The 10,793-nt window shown below is 38.6% G+C and overlaps 1 protein-coding gene across 1 annotated transcript in view; it reads left to right on the top strand.

Annotated features, from left to right (window-relative positions):
* The first annotated feature begins 656 nt into the window (after positions 1 to 656).
* Positions 657 to 10,793, top strand: part of CPLX1 (complexin 1) — a 241,359-nt gene continuing 231,222 nt past the window's right edge. Inside the window, exons 1-2 of the mRNA XM_056518270.1 lie at positions 657 to 970; positions 2,502 to 2,614. Coding sequence (XP_056374245.1) covers positions 2,584 to 2,614 — 31 coding nt within the window. The 5' untranslated portion in view covers positions 657 to 970; positions 2,502 to 2,583. The remainder of the gene's footprint in view (positions 971 to 2,501; positions 2,615 to 10,793) is intronic.

Genomic DNA, 10,793 nt, shown 5'->3' with positions numbered 1-10,793 from the left:
ATGTATTCCAGTGAACACATGTCACATAGCTAATGGGAATAAAATTTGATTATTTAGCAGATGAAGGAAAATGTTGTTTACAGGTCAGGATTTATAAAATACGCTTACAGTATGGGCATTGGTATTTAGCGTTTTATATGTAACCTATACAATATCACTTCATATAATACGATGTAATAATATAAAGCTTTTTTTTCTATGATACTCAATGAATGCAGGAAATATTCATGGTTCTGTGGGGTGAGATGAACATCTTATAGGCTCTGTCATTAAACATTCTGAATGCATTAACAGTTTTCTGTGTGGTTCCCCTATTAATAAAAGCTGACAAAGTACGCTGCATAAATAAACCGTACATACACCAGGAGGTTGTGCACAGCAATAAATAACAGCTACAGAAAGAACTGCACTGTTTTCTGACAGAAAAGGGGGACTAACCCCTCACCCTGGTGCATTTCTCCTTACTACATTATGTCATCATAGATTTTAACTACAAAGCAGAAAAAAAACTGTACAGTCTAGAGTGTGACATGCTTAGAAGGAGGCATCCAATAAATGTAAGTGGGATGCTCCGGAAATGCTGTGATAAAAAAAAAAAAAGGAAAATGTATGGAAGGAAAGAAAGGGAAGGTTATTGATCATCCTCCTGCTTCACCTCTGTGTGTGTATGCCAGCAATGGTTGTCTCTGCTGCATGCTCCCATTGCATCCCCTCCATATGCCCTTGTGATATCTGGTCATTATTAAGCAGGATACAGTAACTTCATGAAGCTGTCTCTTCCCTAAATGCCCTTCAGCAGCGGCTGCAGTTCCTGTTGAGAGCACACATGGACTAGGGGAGGAGGAGACTGTGCTACAGAAAAAAAATGATACTCTAGGGGGAGGGGGGCGAGCTTTTCCTTCCATGGTGCAGAGTTGTTACTGAAAGGACAGGCAAACTGCGGGATCTCCTTTCTGCTGAAGAAGACAAGGTACTGGCTGATCATTTTCATTAGTCTTGACTCCTTAGCTTGCATTGCCTGTCCAGCCAGACTGGTAGGGAGCTGTCCCATCCTGCCTGGTGCTGAAACTAGGTCTAGTGCCTGGGTGATGATTCCTCCTTAGCTATGCTAATCGTGTCATTCCAGGCACATCCTTTGCATGGCTTGTGTTCTCTTCTGTCACTCTTCCTGCTTTGCTTCTTATATCCTTTTGTGCTGATACATTGTTTCTTCAATACAGTATTGTGGGGTTGCAGCATGTGCTGTCTTGGAGAACTGTGCTGAGATTTATTGACCAGCACTGAGCTGTGCTCGGCTTACTGCATCTTACTGTATTACATATCAGAATAATACAAGGTAGAGAAGTTTTTTTCACAATGACAATGGGAGCCTTAGAAATGTTAGAAGAATAGCAGATCACTCTAGTCGACATGCAGAATATATGTTGAACTTTTTTGCTCCATTTCCAACTCTGCATGCAATTGGGTTCCAATGATACATACAAGAGCTGCTTTTTAGGATATTAAATGAGTCATAATGTGCCAGTCTTTGAAGTACCAGTAGAGGGAGGTATCAAGCTGTGGTATATGGAGAAAATGACAGTTCTTATCACCTGCAGTGCAGGAGTAGGACTTCTCTGGGATATCATTTGTTGCAGCCCACTGGGTTGTGCAGTGGGGTGGAACACATTCTACTGCAAAGAGTGATTTAGTGTTTTGTTACTTATTATTTAGCTATATTGGCTGTCAAAACACAAGACTGAAAAGTGTGAGGTATAATAGTCAATGTCACATTTGGTTCCTTTATGCCTATTGTAAAATTGGGAGGCAGCAGGGAACACAAGCTGCATTGTGGTATTTAGACGGGAAGTCTAAGCATGCTTTAACATTGTGTCTAGCGTGTGACCTCATTGAGATAAAATAGGTGCTAGTTGGTTTTCTTAGTTTGGTTTTGTGTATTGCTAACATTTTAGGTCAAGTATGTAAAAAATAAATAAATAGTGACTTGTAAAGTAGAACCAGGACACCTCACCTTCAAATGTCCCTTCAGACACTTCCTCCTAGACATTGTAGACAATTCTGCCTTAGTTGCTAGTGATATCCACACATAGGACACACCTTTAAGACTGCAAATGTCTGAATGGGTCAAAACAATATACTATTAAAAGAGACCATAATGACATACCCATTCCTTCCTATATGATAAGATCTGACTTTATGTACAAATAACTCCAAGTAAAACATTCCATTTTGAAGTATGTTACTCAAGAAATAAAGCAAACTATTTCCGATGTATGCTTTCTGTTGACCTTATCTGATTCATTGTAACCTTAGAAGTATGCTAGCTCATTGTGTGTTCTCTGAATATTGAAATATCATGGAAGACTTTCACTACATTGGTTGTTGTTTCATATCAGTAGTTAAACATTTAAGCAGGTTATTTCATATAATGTTATAGGTATGTTAAAGGTGATTTTACCAATGTAAAACTATGTAAGTATATATGTTTTCATTTATTCCAGGATAGAACACGAGAGTTTCCCTGCTTTTCTTGCATGTAATATATAAAATACACTTGAGTGGAAGGAATCAAAAGCCATCAGTATGGATTTTGTTATGAAGCAAGCTTTGGGAGGTAAGTGCAGGCATTCCCTAATCCAAACCCTGTATAGTATGTCAGTAACTTAAGTACAATGCGTCAATTCCAAAAGCTCCTCCCCCTTTCTCAATATCTCTGCACCATACGGTAAAATGCAACAATCTCCATCTGAATAGCCAAAGGCAAAAAATTTCAGTAAGTTGGAAATATTTTTAGAATATTTGCCAATAACTAAGTCTCAAGGTAATTCTTGCTTTCATCCAAACATTACATTGCATCCACTTACAACCTTGGAAAAGCTTTCAAAATGCACTCAAGGTGATGTCATATTTTATTTTGGCTTTTTACATCATTGCATATAGTCAAGGTTGCATCATATGTAAAACCGGTACAAACATAATGGATGAATTAATGAAATATCTCATTTAGGTCTACAAAGTACCCTATTTTGAAAGCTGGCAATGCCCGGGCATGGTTTAAATCATTTGAGTGTACATCTTTAATGTAGAAGTAATTTTTATTTTCTTCTATGCTTTCTACTTCTATAGCTTAGCCATTTCAATTGCTTATTAATCCCAACACATGGTGGTACAGCACTAAAGTCCATATATTTCATATGTGACATTGAATGTGTAGAGAGCGTTCCTCCCTTAAAGTGCCTGTCAGATGGTTAATTGAGCTTTAGTAAGATGCATATTAATTTAATAATGACGTGACTGTTGTGTAACCAAGTCTTAATTATGCACTTTCAATGGAAAGCAGCAAACAAGTCCATCTTTGTGTTAAATGCAGAGTCGATAATTTAGAAAATGATGTATTTGCTTTAAAATGTTATTCCACTGTGGTAATGAGTACCTTCATTTCTGCCAAGATCACCAGCACTTTCCTGGACAATCACACACTGCAGCTCTTTCCAGCAGAGCAACACAGTGCCATAGATATGGCTGTTTTCTCTTATGTTCTAGGTGCAGTATTAAATTGTGCACTGCAGTATTTTTTTTTTGTGCCTACATTAAATTATGTCTTGCACAAATCTTTTTATTTAACAAGTAAGATAAATGGGTTGATTGAGATCTGCTGACTGGTGAAAAACAATCTGGTAGGACCTGAAATAGGATTGAATCCATTAAGCAGACTTTAGATAAAACCATTCGTCAAACCCTTCACTTAGAAAACAGCTCTATCGATAAAGAAAATGATTAAAACTCAGTGAACTGTGGTTAAAATGATTTTTTTTTAAATTTCCATTGATTCATGCCAAGGGGCTTGTTGAAGGTTAAAAAAAAAAATAGGGAAAATACATTGTGTTGCTAGATGCAAGATTTTATATAATTTTTAAAGCGTAGGGTGAAAATGATGGCACTATAATGTTCTTATCACTCCCTTAATAGGTCTAAATTTTAAAGGATTTATACAGAAGTGCATATCTGTATGGTAAGAGCATAATAGTAGCTTAGCTGTAGCCATAGCGTTGTAAAAGTACCTATCCAAAATGAGCCACAAGCCAAAAAGCACTTTGTCAGGGTTAACTACTTTTGTATTCTTTAGCTAGACTAGTATTAAAGATATAATGTACTCTAAGTATTTGCTTTTGTTTGGTATTTGCATGAACAGGACAGTGGGAAGCATTTCGAATGACTTCTAGTAATAATGCCTATCTTTTTTTTTTATATCTTGGTAGTACCCCCCCCCCCCACTCCTCCCCCAATACCCTAAAATACTGTATCAATAAATCATGAAGCATCAAACCACAGATTACCCATACTGAAAGTTATCTTAAGTTGGAATATGCTTGATGGATCTAGTTGGTTATGGACTACTTAGTCTTAGGCTTTAATGACCTCCATTTATTGTAAATGTAGGGTTAATATTTCTTTGTATTGACTCTCATCCTGTTCAACCACAAAACCTCTCTAATCTTTACTTCTTCAGCTACCCTCCCCATCCTGTTTTTACTACCTTTTCTGACTTGACTCTGACGCACTAGAATCTTGCTGAGACTCCTTTTCTTGTTATTTCTTTTTCATTTAACTAATGCATAGTTAAAAAAAAAAGCACTGAGGCCAGCAATATTCCATATTGGTAAACCTCTTAGAGTAACACCATGAACCTGATCTACTTAATTATATGTCACATTTAAAAAGGGTACTCCACTGGAAAACCCTTTTTTTAAATCAACTGCTGCCAGAAAGTTAAACAGAATTGTAATTTACTTCTATTAAAAAATCTTAATCCTTCCTATACTTATCTGCTGCTGTATGCTCTATAGGAAGTTATTTTATTTTTGAATTTCCTTTCTGTCTGACCACAGTGCTCTCTGTTGACACTTCTGTCCATGTCAAGAACTGTCCAGAGCAGGAGAGGTTTTCTATGGAATTTGCTCCTACTCTGGACAGTTCCTAAAATTGACAGAGGTGTCAGCAGAGAGCACTGTGGTCAGACAGAAAGGAAATTAAAAAAGAAAAGAACTTTTTGTGGATTATATAGCAGCTGATAAGTACTGGAAGGAGAAAGATTTTTTAATAGAAGTAAATCTGTTTAACTTTCTGGCACCAGTTGATTAAAAAAAATGTTTTCCATTGGAGTACCCCTTTTACCTCAAATTCGGTGCATTTTAGTAATCCCATATTTTTGAATATTTTACTAAAAACATATCATTTAGAAAATAGGAATGCTTACAGCTAGAAGAGCTAGACTCCTATGCATTGTATGCATTTAAAAGCATGTTTGATATATTGCTTCAATTGAAGAAATAGAGATGTGCCATCTGTATGGCTGGACACGGTACAGAGAGCTGTCTTATCATACATGGCAAGAAATGCAATGAAGAATAAGCTCTAGAACAGTGGTCTCAAACTGTGGCCCTTCAAATGTTGCAAAACTTCAACTCCCAGCATGCACAGACAGCCAACGGCGGTCCGGGCATGCTGGGAGTTGAAGTTTTGCAACATCTGGAGGGCCACAGTTTAAAGTGGTACAAAGGATCCAAAGGATAGGGGATAAGATGTCAGATCGCCTTTAGCAGCTTCCGGAACCGCTGGAGGTCCTCGGGCTGAGTCCATCTCGACCACGGGTACGGAAGATCGTGACGTCACGACTCCGCCCATAGACTTGCATTGAGGGGTGGAGTGTGACGTCACACGGGTCGGAGTCGTGACATCACGATCTTCCGTACCCGTGGTTGAGATGGACTCAGCCTGAGGACCTCCAGCAGTTCCAGGAGGCGACTAAAGGTGGGTGCCGCATGGTAGATCCTGGGGGTCCCCAGCAGCGGGACCCCGGCGATCTGACATCTTATCCTCTATCCTTTGGATAGGGGATAAGATGTCTAGGGGCGGAGTACCCCTTTAAGACCACAGCTGTATAATGCATAGAGCTTTTAACACTCCACTGGGTAATTATAAAGCAGAGTGTCCAAAGTGTAGGGAGTATAAGCCAGATTTAATACACAGCCTATGAAGGTGTCCTGCCATCAGAAGACTATAATGAAGAGTTGAAAGCCACTTAAATTATGACAATAGTAAGGAAATTACTTTAGATGTGTGTTTATGCATTTTTTTTTAGTGGATTTCTATATACCTTCCCTCTCTTATGTACGTTAAAAACAAATGTAAAAAATATACTACGTATGCTGTAGAGAGATAGGCAAATAAGTCTTTAAAGGGTTTTTCCGTAGGAGGATAGGCCATCAATCATTAATGAGTGGTGCACTGACACCTGGCTCCCTTACCAATCAGCTGCTCTGCAGGCCTGCCACAGCCGAATCTATATTGTGAACAGGACCAGAAGCAGTTGGCTCTGTTCACTGCATAGTGGTTGTGCCTGGCTACTGTAGTTCAGCTCTTATTTAAGTAAACAGGAACTGAGCTGCAGTGACCAGACCTGACCAGTACCCAATAAACAGAAGTCTTTACTATACTAAATTAAATAACCGGTATACAATTCCCTAAGAAGCCCTATAGAAGAGGTCTATTTGAAAAAATACACAATTTAAAAAAAAAAATTCAAAACACATTAGGCGGGGAAATTTAAAAACTGGCTGCTGTATCCCTGTTGGACCCACGTCGTATCCCATTCATATGGATGAGCCAGATGAAGTCTAAAAGTGACTCTGGTCGGCTCCTTTTTGAACTGTATCAGTTTTATTCAGCAACAAAACCTGATATGGTAGCCGAATTGCAAAATGGTGATGTGAATGTAGCTAAATTCTTACTATTGTACACATCACTACTTATTATTTACCATTTATATTAATGTTCACACACACATAACTGCAGTCTGTGAAGCATATATGTGGCAATTGATGTGGTTGGTGATTTTAATAGCCCAGATCTGCCTGAGACCAAAGCTGTCTGGTTTTGCCCAAAGCAACTAATCACAGGTCAGCTTTTATTTTATCCGAAATGGTTAAAAAATAAATTAAGAATCTTGCCACAATACAAGTTCAATATTGACTCTGCAACTTAGCACAGAGATAAGCTATTGAAGCAAATCTGTCATCAGTGTCACCTGCACTAACCTGTCGGTACAGACAGGTAGTGCAGGTGAAACTGATGACAATGGTACTTACCTTGTCCCATTCCGTGTAGTCATTCTGCGGTAATCTTCTCCGGTATCTTCAGCTTCGGGCCTGCTGGGTCCTGCTGCTAGAGAACAGCAGCGGTAATGTCACTAAGCTTCACCCATGCTCAAAGCAGGGCCAGGAGCTGAACATACCAGAGAAGATTACCAGAGAACAACTGCACAGAATGGGACAAGGTAAGTACCATTGTCATCAGTGTCACCTGCACTACCTGTCTGTACCGACAGGTTAGTGCAGGTGACACTGATGACAGATTTCCTTTAAATACTATTTTTCGATAAAAATACTTTTATGTCTCCATTAAAGACTGAGGAAGATGGCTCCAATTATTCAGGACAGGGCAGGGTCACACGTGTCGTATTTTGGATAGGGTATTGTCACAAGTGCCGTATTTTGCAGCCTATTTGCGGCTGTGTATTTTCCTATCCATTGAAGTCAATGGATAGCAAAATCAGATGCAGAAAATACAACACGTGTGACCCTACCCTAACCCAGAATATGTGCAATACTTAATATACACTTAACTGGATTTTGTCATAACCAGACTTGTCATAAGCAGACTTCTGATCAAATGCTCCAACATATTGCATGGTTTTTTAGCTTCTATTCTTTTTTCAGTCCTTATTTAAATTTGTAAAAAAGGCCACCGGCCACAGATTATACAGCTTCACTGCACATCTGAGACCAAATCAAATAATGTGACTTAGCTAGAAGACAATACTTCCTGAAGAATTATTAACATACAACAAACAGTCTACTGTTATGTTTTGTTTCGATAATGCGCAATGCAAATGCAACAATCAAATGACTTGGATGGTATTGTCATGAGACATTGTAATTGGCAAGAAACTTTAGCATATGAAAGGGATATATCTTAAGAAGAAAACTTTAGGTGTAGACCTTACCATGTCCTTTATGCATTTCCGGTGGAGCAATTACCCCAGTTATCAGTTTCAGATGAAAAGTCTTGCCTTGTATTAAAGAATACAAATTATGAGAAATGGTATAAATATCCAACTGTAAACCAGTACTGCTGTTATCTTTAAATATTTAAACAGGTCAAACATATCAGAAAGGGCACATGATATAGACATAAATATATTACTAGTTTGGGTTGAAGGTAAACACAAAACAGTCGTTTGTATTTTGCATTACATAATGTTAAAGAATGGACGCACCCAAAAATAGTTTTTTTGTTCTTTTACAATTCAAGGACTTCCATTTACAGGTTATCTGGCATTCTTGCATGTATTGTCTGCTTAATGGATACACTCACACTGTTATTAGAGTAGCTGTCTTCTATATTGAGTTTAATTTAGAGAGCTTGTAGTAAAACGAGGAAGGGCATTCCAAAAGCTTAAAAGTTTTTATAACCATACACAGTGATATAAATGTTCTTAAAGAGGTTGTCCAGGGGAATCCGTTAATTTACTGTTGTCCCCACGCTGCCCACAAAAATAGCAAACACTTTAACTCACCTTCCACTGCTACCTTGTAGCTCGGATATATGGATTTCCCTATCTCAGACCCATCTGCTTCAGCGGAGCCGGTTGAAGCTGTAGACGTGACGTCATAGTGCTGCTCTGCCAATCGCTGACTGTAGAGGTGTTTCGCCTCAGCCAGTGATTGGTGAGCCACATTATCAGTTCCCCGGCTGTAGACGCTATGCTCTGCAGCTTGGGGAAAGCTGTGTCACGGCCGTAGACGAGGAACCCTGATTCCGGAGCTATGAAGAAGCAGCAGAAGGTGAATTAAAGTGTTTTGTGTAGACAGCCTGGGGACTATAGTAAATTAACAGTTTCTACTGGATAACCCCCTTTATATAAATTTTGTAATACGATATAGAACTAAACATTGATTGCTAGCCTGTATCTATGATGACACAAAATATTTTTAAAGGGAACCTGTCAGCTTAAGGGGTTATCTAGGGTTAGAAAAAGCAGCACCATGCTTGTCCTCAGGTTGTGTGTGCATTGCAGCTCAGTTTCATTAAAGTGAATGGAGCCAATTATAATACCAAACAGGTGGGGTATTGTTTTTAGAATAAATTAGCTTGTTTTTCTATTTCTGGATAACCTCTTTTAAGGTAGGCTAGTTTGAAACTGTAAAATTTGCAGTATTTGTTGTGGTCACCCAAATTTGCTGTAAAAAAATAAAGGGCCAATACAATGTACATAGAGTGTAAAAGGATTTGGAAATCTGTCACAGAACAATCTGGTATAGGGAAGAGATGATGTTTTGAAGACATTTGCTGTATCCTGATTGTAAAAACAATGCTGAGGACATCTTAAGTCTGATAGTTCATTTATGAACATGGACACCTCTTACACGCAGTTGTCTGCTTAAAAGAAAACTGACATCCCTTTCATGCTGCCCGAACCATGAGTCATCAGTGCAGCCCTCAGTACTAGGATATGGTCAGGAGCCTCAGACAACCAACCAGGAATATGCTCGACTCTGTCAGCCCAAGTCTGCATGTGACTGGGTGTGATGATAACGCCATTTTTTCTTACTTGATCATTCAGTCACTAAAGACATGACAGTGTTATGATGTTAGATTGTCAAACTTCACCATAAAGAAAAAAAAAAAACAAGTATCACATTTTCACGCATAGTTCTGTGTAATATACTGTAAACTGTAGAATGCTTGTAAAGACATTCCAAAGAATCAGTGATCAACTAAATATTGCTATGTAATGAAACAACACAAGTAAAACCTTTATAAAAAAAAATCATAGTTGTTGTGTAATACAGTACAACTGTAATGCTTTAGATATGTTCTTGTGGGGCCTAGTATGTCCACGAGATTGACAGGCTTGTCACCAACAACTCTGCGTCTCTTCTCAAATCTCTAGAATCACGTCAGTACAAATGTGAACAAAATGTCACATCCCAAATCACTTGCATGATTAAGGAAAATCACAGCAATTCTTGCTTCTGTACTGCAGCTACTGCAGTTGTTTCTACAGTAGACTGCTAAAATAAATGACAATCTTCAGGAAAAGCAACACAGAGCATCTGATTGGGAATTAAAGTCATTGGTAGTGTTTAGGCTCCTGAGGCCAGTACTACATAGTGAAGAATGAATTTAAAGCATTTTCTTTTTGTTTTAGTTTCCTTATGTGCTACATAGTTATCATACTATCACAGGGGGTTGATAAATTTGGAGGATATAAGCAAAGCAAAAAAGTCACACCTGAGACTTTTGTGAGACTTTTTTGAGACTCTTTAAATTTGCTCACGTACATGGGTTGTTCTCCAGGTCAGACCTGGAGCAGATTTGTGACTTTTTTGTAAGGGGTTTGTGACTTTTTTGCCTACATGTGATTTTACACATCATAAATTTGTGAACATTGCAAAAACTAAAATTTGTTTCGGTAAGGCTGTTTGTAACTTTTTGCTTACCCACAAAAGTCGTACAAAAAAAATGCTTTAGTGCACATGTGACTTTTTGTCCCTGTAGAACCCAGCGTTTGTTTAGAACACCAGAGACTCATTATGTCACGGCCATGCCCCTTTGTGATGTTAAAACCACACCCACTCAATGCAAATCTATGGGAGGAGGCATGGCGGCTGTCAAGTCCCCTACCCTAGACTTGCATAGAGAGGGGGGCTACCCTTTGCATAGGGGAT

This window comes from Hyla sarda, chromosome 1 (assembly GCF_029499605.1).
Source record: "Hyla sarda isolate aHylSar1 chromosome 1, aHylSar1.hap1, whole genome shotgun sequence".
Taxonomy (NCBI): domain Eukaryota; kingdom Metazoa; phylum Chordata; class Amphibia; order Anura; family Hylidae; genus Hyla; species Hyla sarda.
This window is presented reverse-complemented; position numbering and strand designations above follow the sequence as displayed.